Here is a 15,774-nt window from a genome sequence, read left to right on the forward strand (position 1 = left end):
CAGCTCTTAAAAAACAGAAGCATGACGCAATATTGCGCAGATTTCCACACAAACTGCGATTTAACGCACCTTCTTTCTTTCATCCGCTCCTACCCTCTCTCCAGGGAATGAAGGTGTCGTGTTCAGCCATTCTGTAGAGACGTCACATGTAAGGGCAGAGCCCTTCCAGGACCTAAAGTAAGTGTCTCCTATATCATTTTCCAAGTTTGCATGTGAATGTGTGTCAGGCAAGCATTCTGGCATACAATGGTTCACCTTATTTTTAATATATTCTTTTGTGTGATTAGGGGGAAGTCACAAATACATTTAAAATGGCCCTGACATTTTTGGCCATGGCGGCCCAATATGATTATTCATACGATATGCGGAGGCACATAACATACCAGAGGATATATGCCCACATGGTGTTGGGGGGCGAGGAGGGAGGGGAGGGCTGAGAGCTTACATTGGACTAGCTCAATGTCCTTCAAGAAATTCAACCAATGGGCCACGATTCGTGTCTCAATTACCGTCGTGGGCGATAAAAAATATTTATAAAAAATCTACTTATTTTATACTAATTAGGGTAAAACGTGTTGTTATGTAAAACTAAAAATGTGGTCTATAGCTCAGCCAGCCCTGTGGTACAGTGTGCTTGCGACTTGTAATCAGCTCTCTGCAGAAAGACATGTGCTGGTGATTGGCAGTCTGACAGGCCTGACAGAGGGAACAAAATCCCTGCAGGCGACTGTGTGCTGGGGTCACGTTGTTACCAAGCAGAGACTTACTAAAACATGCACATGTAATGCAGGGTGTAATGTAGAGTAGATTAGCTGTGCTAAATCTCATTTTAAGTGGGGAGTTCATTTTATGTAATTATAAAAGCATAATATAGCCATTACGCTGGCCTTACGCTACGGAGGAAAAACATGAACAGAAAGGCAGCAAAAGTGAAAGAAGGAAGAAAACAAGATACAAGAGAAAGGAGTATGGGCATAGATATAGAGGAGGGCAAACAGAACATAGAAGAAAAGGGCAACAGAGGTGACAGAAGGGCTCAGTGTGGAAGCATGCAGTGGTAGTTAGCTAGAATAGATTTAATCTGGAACTGGACTCCCGCAGGGAGTTGAGTCGTATTAGCAGCCGATAATGGGATACACTCTATGTACATGTTCAGGATGTGCAAAATGGCAAATGGCAACAGCTCATTTCCTTTTATACAAGTGAAGAATTCAGAGGTTCATCTATTATAAGATCTCTCAATTTGTGTCTTTCTTTTAGCTGTCATGCTACCCAAACTAAGTTCCCCCATGTTGTGTATGTAGTGGATATGAAAACTTAGACAAAGACTCATATCTTGGGATAGCCACATCATAGATAAAATGTCTTCTTTAGTTCTTCCTCCCTATGTCTTCTTTCCAGGCAATAACCTTTAAAGAAAAAGTCAGACATAAAATACGGTTCAGGGACAAGGGGAAATTGAAATGACTTGATACAAAGGTATTAGATGGATCAACAGAGAGAGGCGAGAGAATAGTGAGAGCAACACCAAATTTGTTGTCGATGAAACAGGACCCCACACATGCTGATGGATCAAAAATAGATGAGAGGATTGCTTGAAGAAAATAAAGTAGCGGTAGCAGGTGGAATGGGGTCGGAAGAGGACAGAAAGATACAGAAAAACAAGGCAGCAATGAAGAGGTCAGTGCAAATAAGTAAGGAAAAGAAACCTGTGATAAAGTTTGGCGGTGAAAAAAGGAAGCACTCATGTGACAATTATCAGTGCAGCATGTTATTAGAGCTGCTTTTAATTTCCATCAATTTGAACAGATTCTGTGTCATGAACGTCATTGTGGAGTGACATAAAACAAATAATAGCTGCTAAAAAAGCACTTAATGGATCAGTTTGACCTAAATTGAACATCATTACCGCCATCATGAAGAAGACCGTCAACAAAAAGGGCAATGTATAAGTCTGGATATAATAAGCTAACACCGTATACATGGCTGTTCAGTGGTAGAGAAAGAAAGAGACCGAAGCGTAGTTATGATAATAATGTTTACTTCAGTTGTAAATGGAGTTGTATGAATAGATATTCTACTATACACTATAGATAATGTCACCAAAAAGAAAGCATGTTTTCTGCTCTTTTCCTTATTCACTTTTTTTCTTCCATTATTGTCCTTTTCTGATGTGAACTGTCTTCCCTTAGATTTATCCTTCCTCTTTTCCTGCTTTAAACTCCCACCCCCGCCGATCTCTTCTGTCTCATTATGAAAAGTAGAGCGTTATGCAGTGAAGGTAAATGGGACATGTAATGAGTGGATTGAAATCCATTTAAAACTAATGATCTATCTTACAGTCATACAGAGGAAAGGGGCTAGAAGAACGGAGGAAAACAAGAAAGATAGATCGCACACACTTTGCATGATAAAGTACAGGTCAAGGGATTCCAAGAAAGCCTTGGTGGCCTCATAATTTCTGCAGATAACGGTTGCACATAGTGATCTGAATGTAATGTGGCTTCACTGAATGTTGAAAACTGAATTTATACTGCAAAACATAGGTTAAGATGCTTAAAAACGACCCTATGTGCTGCATGTCAGTCTTTTGGAAATAAGTTGACCCAACATAAAGAAACATAGGCATTTATATCTGCAGTTTATTTTCCCTGTGCATGACTGAATCAGTGTAGAACCGCGTCTCCTGTGGCGTATGCATGGCGGGACGCCATAGATGAGGTGGCAGTGTCTTCGACTCTCCACCAAAGCCATATATGGGTGCCTTCTCCACAGAATCGCGGATTTTCAGAAGAGTCAGGCCATCATACATTAGCAGCGATGATACATTCTCTCTAGCAAGTAATAATAGAAGGAAAAACAACAACAACAAACTTAGCAGAGGTTAAACCTTCATGTTTTAATCATTATCATAAATAGTAGATGCTAGGAAGGAAAAGCATGTCATCAGTCCGACACCTGGGCTATAGTAGAAGCATCTAAACAAAATGCTCAGTTGCTTTACAGAGAACGCTTCAGGACACTGTGCCATGCATCTTCAAAGTCTTCGGTTTGATCATTGCAAGCCTTGTTTTCATTAATCTTCCTTAGAAGAGTACAGGAAGTGGCAGGGACGCAGACAGAAACCAGCCAATTTGGAAAAGATGCTGCATCTCCATTAAGTTGCACAGTTCCACATCTTACAGAGGCCGTCACGACAGTGTCTACATTGCACGACAAAAGAAACAAGGACTGACAATAGATAGGCAACCGTCAACAACAAACAAACTGAACAATGATCAATTATCGATACAAAGGTTAATGGATGTCTCCTGGAGGAGTTTATAAATGTTTAGGATGTATAGCTGGTGCAGTTTACTTTTATAATAAAACAGATTTCCATTATTAACACAATATGCAGCTGAGGCTGCTCTTTTACTACAAAAACCATGCAAATTCAGCCTTAGGCATATAATAAGCAAGGATACGCTTTAACGGACATTTATAATGTAATAGTGTTTTTCTTTTGAGGGCTACTATTTGTTATGTTATCTAGCAAACCAAAGTAAAGGGCACCTGGCTTCAAGGTGAAAGGACAGCATCAAATCTTGGTGTAGATTTGAAAACTCGCTGCATCTGCTTATTTGAAAAAAAATAAAATAAAATTAACTCCTTTTGTAGCTGCACAGCAGCCTTTTTAAAAACATGGAAGAAATCTGCCTCTTTCCATGCTGTGGCTTCTGTCAAAGCAACACTCGGTTTCTATGTGATGGCAATCAAGGGCTAAACTGCATTATTCCCAAATCAAAAACAAATCAAATGTTGAAATGATGAAATGAAAATGTCAAGCATGTTCCCTGTTGTCTGTAAGACACTGATTAACCTTTCATTGTTGGCTGTTTGTGTGACATGCATTTCGCTCCACTGTAATTTGTGACTCAAACATAATGTCCTCAATCTTGATAGTTTCTATATCTCAAAGAACAAACCGTGATTCCTTTTTCCTTTTCCAGGTGTTTGAGATCTTGGTAATTTTTTCCTTTACCTTTGCCTTTTTTTTAATGAGACATACTCATGATGTTGGTTGACTGGTCGGCTGAGCTGTTGGTTGGCCTTTGGGTTAAGTTTCATTATTTACCTACAGTACAAAATCCACCTGTGTTTGTGACTGCTGTTGTTTGCTTGTTGTTAGGGAAAGAGGATAGAATATATGTCACTTGAAATAAGCACAAGACACGGTTAGACATAGTGAATGTGCTGGTGTTAAAAAAATACAATTACCGCTTGTCTGTGTGAGTGACATGGGTCCTGAAATCGCTCAATAAATACTGACAGCAAGTTGCCAAAGGTGTCGACAGAGACTGAGGTAAAGAGGAATGAGTGGCTGGAAAGTTAGAGTGACAGTGATTCAGGCAGTTAGACAGACTTAAGTAAGTAAGTCATTTTATTTATATAGTGCATTTCACAGATAAAATCACAAAGTGCATCACAATAAAACAATGTGTTGAATAAACACAAGATTGCACACAGCAGATGAAATAAAAGGAATAGTAAGCTGAATAAGATGAATAAAAAGATACACAGTAAAAAGAGCCTAATTTACCCAAAAGCTATACGAAACAAGTGAGTCTTCAGTTGCCTTTTAAAACTGGCAACAGATCTAATGACATAAGGAAGAGCATCCCATAGTATGGCCGCAGTAGAAGCAAAAGCTCTAAGTAAAACCTAAAGAAATAGGGAACCACCAAAAAGAAAGCAGAAGAAATATCAAATGATAGAATATCACTAAGTGCTGTAGACTACAAAGGAGTCTTTGGTTTTGTGATACAATAGCCACCAAGACAATACAAAAAAAAGGCATTATTATATTATTTTATCCACGGGATACCTCAAATTTGTACCTCAAAGCGGCACCACCACTGCAAACAGCATCACAAACTGCTATACTGACCAAGAAAATCAATCAGCAATTAACCGACCAAAACGTTAAAGCACTCTCACGCAGTAGCACCACCACCTCACTCATACTAGCAAACAATGGGTTACCTCAGGTCTCTGACTTCACTTGATACTCAGCGCCACAGCAGAGAGAAACAATATGCTGCCAAGTCAATATCTCCAATTCCATCCACTCTTTCATCCTCTCATCCCTCCCTCTGCTCGGCCTTCTCCTGTCCAAGTCCCGGGGTCATGAGGAGGCTCCCTAGAGAGTTTCAGCCCTAACACAGACAAGGGCATCAGAGAGGGATTTGTTCCGTGCCCCTTCCTCTATCCCTGGATCTATTTCCATGTATCTATCTCAGAATAGATATGGCTGTAGAGCCCTGTCAGATTCGGGAGCATGGGAAAGGCTTTCATAGAGAAAGGTTACGTTACTTTAGGTTAACAATTTAAAAAGTGGGCTTAGGACAGTCAGTTTGTCAGATGTGAAGTCAAATTTAAAAAAGACTGCACCTGAAGAATACATTATATTAGGTTTTTCTCAAAAGTGTGGTATTGATTCAGTTCATATATATATATATACATATGTATATATATATAAATGTATGTACACCTGTGTTTTTTTCCCAGTAAACAAGTCAAAATGTCTGTGGTGACAAAGCCCCAGTTAGTCAGTATAGGCCTGAACATAGAAAATGATCTACTGCTTAAACATTATTTCTCATAATGTCGTCCATTCTGACATTTATCTCTCCATCCCAGTAAAAGCTTCTAAGTGTAGAGAGAATTGCGCTCTTATTTTTCTTTGCTTTCCCTGTTTCTATGTAGAAGGTCCCCTAATGACAAGAGTATTAATATTTCTTAATGCTCCTGTGTCCTACAGATACTTTCAATTGAACCCCATCACACGCTGTAAACCTTTTCATGTCCTTGAAGTAGAGAATGTGAAAGTGACTCACCCTGTGGCCTTAATGTTTTTCCACACCATCAGTTGCCTCAATTACGAAAGAAACAACTAAATCTGATGTTGCGAACAGTATATATGTATATTTCCTATTATTATTGATTTTATAAACTGTTTCATATGAAAAGAAGTAAAACTTTTCCAGTGGACAATGACTGGAGTAACAAAGTTCTGAAGGAGAAGACGAGCGTTGTAGTCCGCTTCTTTGCTTCTTTGGTGTGCATCAGAGTTCAGTTGCGCATTCACACCTCCCCAAACAAACCAGACTTTCCGAGCAAATTAACTATTGTTTGATTGAGAAGGGCTGGTGTGAATGCACCCACAGTCACATTACCCTTAACATTCTAGATGCACACTTTTCATTAGGGTTAAAATCCTCAAACACTGAGTTGAAACAACAATGTGAACTGAACTAGATCCACTTCCCACGCTTATTTTGAAGGTTTGATAGAACTGAGTTGATTTGGTTTTCACGTGAGCAGCCAAATGGAGGAGTGTGGTGTAGGATTGCAAAGAGCACCACCTAATTAGCTTTAGAAAACTCAGAAGTGAGTATGCCCCTATCTGTTTTTTTCTTTTTTTTGATTAAGTTGGGAGTTGTGTCACAGTAATTGGAAATCATTAAAATTTAGAAAAGGCCCCATTCTCTTTGAACTGGGCCTTTGGGAAAATCTGCTCTCCACACAAGTGTTCCCTTCAAAATGAATAGCAATTCACTTGCATGGTGGTTTTGAACAATGCCTGCTATTGTGCTACAGTGCTAATGTGACAGTGACTGATTTCAAGTTTTGCAATTTGTACATATTTTGTTGTTGCTCTCCTTCTCTACATTGTCTTCGTGCTCTCAGCACTGATCACACATGCTGTGTCATCCGAAAAGTAGAAATTCAGACATAAAGCCACAATTTATTCACTGTATTGGCAACTTTTTAGTGAAACCCTGAAGACATTACTAATCAGGTGAACCAGAACCACATTGCACTAAAACCTCACCTACAGTTTGCTGTCCTGAGATTGGATTTTTTGGATTTATCTAATACTGCCCTTTTTATTGGTACAACAAGGACAATCAGCCTTAGCCTGTTCTGTTCTGCTCTTATTGATTAGGCACACAGGGAAATCATTGAGAGCAGAGAGAGAGAGAAAGTGTGTGCGAGAGAGAAAGTAAGCACAGTTATGGGAACAATCCATAATGTATCAGGATGTCTGTGTGCTCGTGTGTGTTTTTATTGATGCAGGACCTTTTTTCCCAGATGTTGACATTTCTTGACGAGCATCATACATTTAGTGAAGACAGTGTGATGTCTTAATAATGTAGCTGGTGGCAATGTCCTGAAATCAGATGTCCTCTTTCTTGATTATCCCAGCATCCCAATCTGGGCAAAAGATAATAATTACCACCCAGCTGAGGTAAGATTCAGTCAAATATACACTGTGACTTTCTGTGCCAAGATTGGTTGCAAGGACAGTGCATCTCAAAGCACAAAGAAAGGGGGCTCAGTGCTAAAAAAGAAACCACTGTACTTTAAGAATGTTGTTGATGTCACCTGTGTTGTCCCAAATCAAACACACCCACTGTGCACACAGTACCTAGAGATAGCAACCGTGGCAATGTTTGTCATGATGCAGTCACGATGGTGACCTTTGAGGTGGAGAACTTTCCGTCATTTTACAGTCAACTTTTTGGCAGTTTTGAGTGCACCTTCTGGGTATTAGTGTGCTGCATTTTGGCATACTTGTCAGTATCAACACACCTGTGCACTCAAAATAACAAGTGTGAGGTACACAGTTTCAGACACTGCAAAATGATTTTATTTCTACAGTCTGGCTAAGCCTCCAGCTTTCAACAGTGTGTTTTGTTAAGGCTTTTACACTGAGTGTCTGTCCTGTGCACATATCAACCCTGGTTCCTATGGTAGAAATCAACCCATGTCCTACTAATTTGTTTTGCCAAACTATATATATATATATATATATATATATATATATATATATATATATATATGTACTTTTTTTTTGTCTAGTGGGCGATGTGCTAGAATGAAGTTGTACAGGCTGGTAGGTGGTCAGTGTGGGTGGTTGTGTTGTTATGTCCAGGCCTGCGGGAAAACCTGGGAGCAACATGAATAAAGGCATTCCTTTTTCCTCCCAAGAAATCACTATCAACAAAATAAACAAACCATTTTAAAGGCTCATTAAAAAAAAACTAAACAAAAAACAATAAAGACATCTGCTGGTCGTCTGACTGTGAGTGGTTCAAGAAAAGTCCATTGTTACCGGGGAAGTCTGGCCTCTTGTACCAGAACCATCTGTGCAGGACCAATCAGCTCCCAGGACTTATCTAAAGTCAGTTAATCATGCACACACACACACACACACACACGCGCATAAAGAGAGAAAAACACAGACAGGCTCAACCCTGGGGTTATAACAGTGTATAAATCACAGAAGTTTATTACAAGAGATTGGGATTTGCCTCTTGATCCCTACTGAGCTTTGTTTCAACTGTAACTTTTGATAAGAGGGTGTTTTTTTTTTATTGATTTTCATGTCACTGAGAAGTTTATTCAGAATAAAAGATTGTCTTGCAAGTTCCAAGACGGTTTATCCTATTTATGATGTAGATCTTTTTAATGAAATTGGAAAATAAATATGATGCTAAAACAACATTAGTGCGTTTATACACAGTGCAAGTCATACTATTTAGTCATAATAGTAATACAGTACAAGGCTCTCTTGACATGTTTCATGACTAAGATTGACAAAGATTTCAAATCACATCAACTCTGAAATGATATACACATACTGTAAACATTCAAGTTAAGTGTTGTTCATCCATGTTAGCTCTAATTTATCAACTGCCAATTCATTATGCCATATACATCAATTGTTCAATTGTTATTTTAGCAAAATTAAGCTTAAATTAAGTATTCAGATCAGCCTCATCATCATCATCAGCATCAGTATACGGGCCAAAAAGTATATTGTAGCTGCTGTATGTATTCAGTTGTTTTTCCTGTTGCTTCATAAATCATTTTCAGATGAAACAGTCTGATGTAAAGTGTGATGAATTGTATGGATTTATGCAAAAAAAAACACTCATGCAATATATAGATACAAGGTTTCTGTCGTTTAACGACTATACTGTATGAAAACAAGACAAAAAAACAGGAGCAGGTGTGCAATCTTTTGGCAAACATTTCCATTCTTTAGGTGCACAAATTGATTGTTTTTCATGTTTGTCAAATAGGAATTGGGAAAAGCCTATTTAATTTGCCATAGATGAAAGTGTTCCACTGTATTAGTATGGTTTTAAGTTGATAACCTAACCTATCTTTTTTTAAATGTGTCGGGAGACACAGTGTTAAAGAGAGAGTGAAATGAAGAGAAGTACACACGAAAAATACCTTTCATCAAATATGGCACCGAATAAATAAAGAGACTGGGAGGAGAGGCGGGTGAAAAATGACAGGAAAGAATTAAATGAGTAAGATAAAGTGGTGGGAAGGTGTAACATTTTTACCAGCAGGACTTCTCTGTTCATGTTCAGCTGGGGGAGAAAGAGTGAGCACAGCCGGAAGCCTCCCAGGAGGCAAGGGACAGGCACGGCACAAGAGAGAGAGAGAGAGAGAGACGCAGATAAGATGACTGTAGGAGGGAAAGCAATGAGGCAGAGAAAAAGAGAAAAGCAAGAAGTTCACTGTATGACTGTGTTTGCCTCTGCAGAAGCCCCCATCACCCCCCCCCCACACACACACACACACACACACACAAAGACATAGTCCCTTTTTGTCTTAAAGTACATTTCTCTTTATTTCCTACAATTTCAGTCCTCTGTCCCATACAGTATCATCGATCAGTGTACTGCATCTACCCACCTGTGTTGTGATTTATCATCGTATGACAAAATATAATATTCTTTGGTAAGATATGTGTGGGGGGGGGGAACAAATATAGACCCTAGTTTCACTTCATTGTTGTGGATCATTGAGGTTCCCCCAAAGTGTAGCTCAGAATGTAACATTATAGTCATATCATTTGACTGATTCAAAGTGGCAGATTCATTTTCTTTACTTGAATTATTTTCTAACACATTATTTCCACGTTTGCTGCTTAAGCCAGCCTCACTTGTCCTAAGGACAACCAAAAGTTATTACACTCATTTGCATACACAACCTACGCCGGTACAAATACGGACACAAATAAATTCGCCAGCATCATTTTACCAACTTAAATCTTCAGCAATCCATCTTTCTTTCGCCTAATGAAAATATTTGTACTGTACAGTTGAAGTGTAGAAGTAAAAGGTTCCGCTTACTTTACAGTGGCGTCAAAACAAGGTGCATTTAGGGCTCTGGAAGAAATATTCAAAAATAATCCACAACCTTAACCGGTTCTTAATCCAAAGGGACACTCTCTTTGTCATTTGTGTTGATTAATGTAGACAATTGTGTTACATACTGAGCTACTGAGCAACACCTTATATGATGACATGAAAACCACAGACTGTGACATAATGTTAGTCAAGTCAGCCGAGGCAGTCGTTTCTGAGAAGAAGAGTGGGTTTAAATACCTTTCCCAGGGGCACTTTAGGTTTTATGGGAACAGAGTGACATTCACAATCTCATTTCCCAACATATGTTCGTCCATCTGTATAGCTGCTTACATGAACAACTAAACCTGCGTACTTGCAGGTACATGTCTAAACTGTAAATCTTCTGATGAGCTCACACTGTCTATCTTAAATGTTTCTTTAATCTTTTAATCTAGTGTTTAACTTGACATGTTCTGGCAAAAACTTCAAATTATCTTAACTGCTTTCTATTTGTTCCTTGCTTATCTATATCCCTGTCTATACCTCTGCAAATACCCAGCCTCACCATGGGGATCTGTAACGTTTTATCCTATTTAGGAAAGGATAAAATAGCACAATTTGGTCAGGATTTTAAACAACCGTGACTGCAGGACAAATTCTGGAGATGTCCAGAATAAAATTTATGCAACAAGGACATGTAGCAGTCTTGCAGCAGATTCAATTTCATTCCCGGGTCACAATGAGCCTTAGCTCTGTCAACATGATTGATTTTTACACGAGCAGCTGAACTGCAGTTTAAAGTTGAACGTTGCAGTTAGTTGAGTTGCATAAAGAGATTCATTTTTGACTTCCTACATGTTAAAATAATGAGTTTTGATCACCGTGTCACGCAGAAAACTGTCCAGAGTAAAATCATTTCACTCAGTTCTAACTTGTTATTAAGGTCAGAGTAAGAGTGACAGGATGGCAGAGTGCACAGACCATCACAGTGGCGATTTAGAGGGACGGTTGTTGTGTGTTTGTGTCGCGTGGGGGACCATTTTCGTTCTCCACAATCGCTCTGATCAAAGGATAAAAACTTTATGGTGTATCAGTGACATAATTATTGTTTTTCACAGGCTGCATGTCGCTGTAGCTTCAGTGAGAAAATATTATTCTTGAAACATTGTGGTTTAGTTTCAGTGCTTTTTATTGAGGTGTCAGCACCTGACAGCAACACACCAGAGTTTGCAGTGCGCTCCTCATATTTTCACACCACATTCATTTTTATATGTGCGGTACACACCATTTATACATGAGGCAGCTGCTCTCTCCTCTCTTTCTTGTAATGTGTACCGCCAGTAAATCCTTTGGTGGTACACGGTACAGGACTGCACCGGCCTACTTTCACCCCTGCCAGAGACATTTACTGTCAGGTTCTGCCGTTTGAAATACTGTCTAAAGAAGAATAGGAGACTGTCCACAGTTTTGTTTTTTAACTCAAAACTGCAACTTTTCTTTTTTCTTTTAGCCTTTTTGTTAGTTTGTTTTATTAAAGACCGTTTTCTGCATTTGGGTCCTCCTTCCTTTACTTTGTGACAGACTGAACCAAACAAATATGGACTCAGCTGATTTATTTTTTTTATGGGAACTTGGCACTCTCATCCTCCCCGTGAGTGCAGGGTGGAGTTAAGGGAGGACAGAGGCAGTGCGCCTTCTGCCATCAGGTTTACAGACACCATCTCACAATTCAATCAAGGACTTTTTACCAGCCACAGCTCTCCGGGCTCGCTGCTGCCCAGTTCTTTGGATTCACTGGCACCAACTCTTTCCCCTCGTCTTCAGTTGGTGGCGGTAGTCCAGCCAGCTCCAGCTCCTCGTGCCCCTGGCCTTCAGTCAGTGGGTGTGATCTGGCTGACTCCAGCTCTTCATGCCCCTGACCTTCAGTCGGAGACTGTCCATGAGCCTCCAGAGGGGTTCCGCCCTCACTGTCGGCCTGACCCTTGTCTCGCTGCCTTGCCACCCAGGCGTCTCCTTGAACTTCCCTATGGGCCTGCTCTGACTCCAGGCCATCTGCCTGCACACCCTCCACTTTCCTTGGCCTGATCTTGGGTCGTCCCTTTGCCCTCCTCCTAACCCCCCTCTTCCTACCCGTCTCTGTGTTAAAACTTTTGAGGGCTGTCTGGAATTCAGCCCCTGGATTTATCCAGGAACCCTTTCTTTGGACAGTTGTCTTTGGACTTTTTAATGTCCTGTGTCTTGTTTTCTGTTTCTTATTTCGGGTTTTATTAAGAAGTTTTTACCTTCTTGAGTTTTGTTTTGTGTCTGCCCCGCTGTAATGAGTTTCACATGTGTCTTATTACTCAGTCTGATTGTCTGATTATCCATGCCTCCCTAGTTTTATTTAGTCTCAGTGCTCCCCAATGTCTTGGTTGGATAATTTGTTTATTTCAGTAACTTTGTTCAGATTCCTATAGTTCTTTCTCTCAGGCTCCACCGTTTTGAAATATCGACTAAAGAAGCACATTTTTTATCTCAAAATAACAACTTAGAGCAAAGCAAATACTCAAATGCATTGTTCTGTCACAACCCCTGGATTTATCCAGGCACCCTTTGTTTGGACATTTGTCTTTAAACTTTTATGTTTTTCTTGCTTGCATGTACTTCCTGTTCATTTTCTCCATATTTCTGCACCTTCCATATCAAGGTATTTTTTTTTGCTAGTTTCTTTCATTAGAGATTCTTTTTCATTTTTGCAACCTGCGTTTGGGTCCTCCTTTTCTTACTTCATGTGTTTTGCTGTAATTACACTTGTACTGAAGTGTCAAGAAACTAAACAAGAAGCTATTTTTGTTAATATTTCTATTTCTTTTCTTCTATTCAAAAGCAACAATCTTTGGTCCGCGTTGAAACGGTGGTGGATCATTCCTCGTGAAACTAATTAGTTAAAAGCCTTTAAAAGATAAGCATAATGCTGCAGGGCTTTTGTGGGTTACACAAGAAAAGAGATTTACTTTACTTTTAGATGTTAGATGTTTTTTGAAAGAGAGAGTGGGAAGTGTTTTTACCTTTGGCACAAACCAGTAATTAACTCAAACAAACCTGGCGATGGTTCCGAATAATGTATCCTAATATTTTCCAGTCATAGTTTTATCTATTACTGAGGAACAAACTTGAGACTAGTTTTGTAAACTTTTCCTCTGACTAATCATTTATCATCTATCCACTTGCTCATTCTTTTCCTCTACCCACTTTGAGACTATATACATTTCCAACTTTTTTCCCTGTATGTCAATAGATAGAACGACTGAACTTGTGGAGAAGTAAGACTAGTCCTTTACTACTTATTAAGTTAAATCAGCTTGGTGCCCCATCAGAGGTACTTTGTTTCTCCTTGTGTGGTCTGCCATCACCTGCTTTATTGTCCGTGTTTCACAATAATTAAAGGGGGGAGAGCAAGACCCTGAAACTTGGTTTAGAGTATCTCACAGATTTTTTATGTAAGATAACTGTGCAAACACAGCAACTCTTGGAAAGTGGGTTAGGGTAACAAAGTATCTGAAGTTATATACATCATTTAATAGAATGTATTTAATAGATTATTGTTCATGCCTATAGCCTTTACAGCCAGAAAGACACATATTGAGCTGGGTTTCTTTGAGTATCCAGAGTTTCTGTGGAGCATCTGCACTTCAGTGATCTTAAAATCCTTTTTTCATCTGAGCACACAGTTGTCTGTCAGACACACACAAACGTTACACATATAGTCTTTTCACAAAGACAATCCATTAATATACCTTGTCCCTCTTCAGTAACTCTATAAAGACTTTTATAATGTTTAAAAAAGCCCCAGGGCTTTCTCCTTTCATTTCCCCCCCGACATACCTGCAGTGTCATGGGGTGATTTAACACAAACTCACTGGAAAATGTAGGAGATTTTTTTTGTCCTGCATTCTGTCACAGTGTAACTCTGTAAAAGTCAAAGGCTTTCTCGTGTCTTCAATCTTGTCTGAATGCATCACTCAGCACCAAGTTTTCAAAGTGCATCTTGCACAGGGTTGGGTGTTGGTGAGAGGGTGCACCAAGCCGGTGATGGAGCATTTAGTGTGAAAAGGTTAAAGGTTTGGCAAGATGGCAATAAGGTCGTGTGGCCTTCAGCGCTTCTGAAAAGTAAAAGGGCAGGATGACTGTCAGTGAAGTTTCCTGGGAAATATAAATCATAAACAGCCCAGGTTTGAACATTTCCCGTAGTATTTTCTGCACCACTTTTTCCAATCGTCTCAGAAAAATACCTCAAATGAAGTCATTTATTTTGAATGAATGCAGATTGATCCAATGGCCAAAGGATGTATCAGTCTCTGTAACTTGTTCTCTGAGCTCTTGAGTTAAAGTCAGATGTTTCTCTTATGATTGAAAACTTGGAATATGTGATCTAGCAGTTAGAGTAAGTTGTGGTGAAGCCGTGCTTTTCACCTTCAGGAATGGAAGGTCATCAGCAGCTTCTCCTCAACAAAAATCAAGTGGGGATGAGGGATATATGTATTTTTTCGTACGGACACAAGGATTTTTTATTGCTCTCTCTAGGGGTCACCACAGCGTTTAACCACATATTTTATTAGGCAGAGATTTTAAGCTGGATGACGCAAACCCTGCCATTTGTCTGAGCTTGGGACCGGCACTAGGAGTACACTGGATGTGGCCACCCCGTGGCTGGGGTCAATTTAGCATGTCCAATTAACCCAATCAATGGACTGGGTACCTTTTTTAGAGGTACCCCTTGACCTGCTGGGATTCAAACCAGAAACTGTCAGGTTACAAGCCGAGTTCCCTGTCCACTAGGGCAGTGTTTCCCACCCCTGGTCATCAGGAAACACTGCCCTGCATGTTTAAGATGTTGCCCTGCATCTAAAACATGCAGAGCAGTGTTCCCTGAGTACCAGAGTTGGGAAACGATGCACTAGGCCATGTGGTTCCCCCCTTACATTGCAATGATTAATGTACTTAATTGATTTATATCAAACCACTAGTTTCAAAAATGGCAGTTGGCCTTAACAGCCAGAAAAGCACATATTGAGATAAATAGTTGCAACTACAGACATCCTCAGCTCTCAGGATGCGGGCAAATCATTTAATACAGAAAGAGGAGAGCACAGATTGAAATGACAAACTAGTGGTGGGTAGAGTCCATTTAGCTGTTTCAGTTTTGGGATCCTGCATGTAGATACTGCTGTCATCATGTACTTGAATAAAACCACTTTTAATGTTACAGGTAACACTTTTCCCCTTTTTGCCATAACATTTCAAAGTGTCTCCTGTTGTACAGTGAATAAACGGTGAGATTTGAGTGCTGAATGAAGCCAGTTTTGCATGGAGAGAATGTATTATTTAAACGCCACGACGTGCCTCACAGGTTGTGTCAATATTTGAACCCTTTAGAAACAAGAAATACATAAAGCGCCTCTCCCCTTCCCGGCTCGTCCTCCTCTGTCCCCCCCCCTCGCTAAATTAATTAAGATAAAAACCTTTTTCATGTTGATGTATTCCTGTCCTGCTTATCTTGTCAGGTTGGACGAATATGGACATTGTATAAAATGGC

General features: G+C 39.7%; 1 protein-coding gene across 2 annotated transcripts in view; it reads left to right on the forward strand.

The window, feature by feature from the left end:
• The window catches only part of LOC131467624 (zeta-sarcoglycan), a 289,872-nt gene that overhangs the window by 254,410 nt on the left and 19,688 nt on the right, over positions 1 to 15,774 (forward strand). For both annotated transcript variants that reach the window (XM_058641640.1, XM_058641639.1), the window contains one exon: positions 105 to 177. In XM_058641640.1, coding sequence (XP_058497623.1) covers positions 105 to 177 — 73 coding nt within the window. The remainder of the gene's footprint in view (positions 1 to 104; positions 178 to 15,774) is intronic.

Source organism: Solea solea, chromosome 10, assembly GCF_958295425.1.
Source record: "Solea solea chromosome 10, fSolSol10.1, whole genome shotgun sequence".
In the NCBI taxonomy this organism is placed as follows: Eukaryota; Metazoa; Chordata; class Actinopteri; order Pleuronectiformes; family Soleidae; genus Solea; species Solea solea.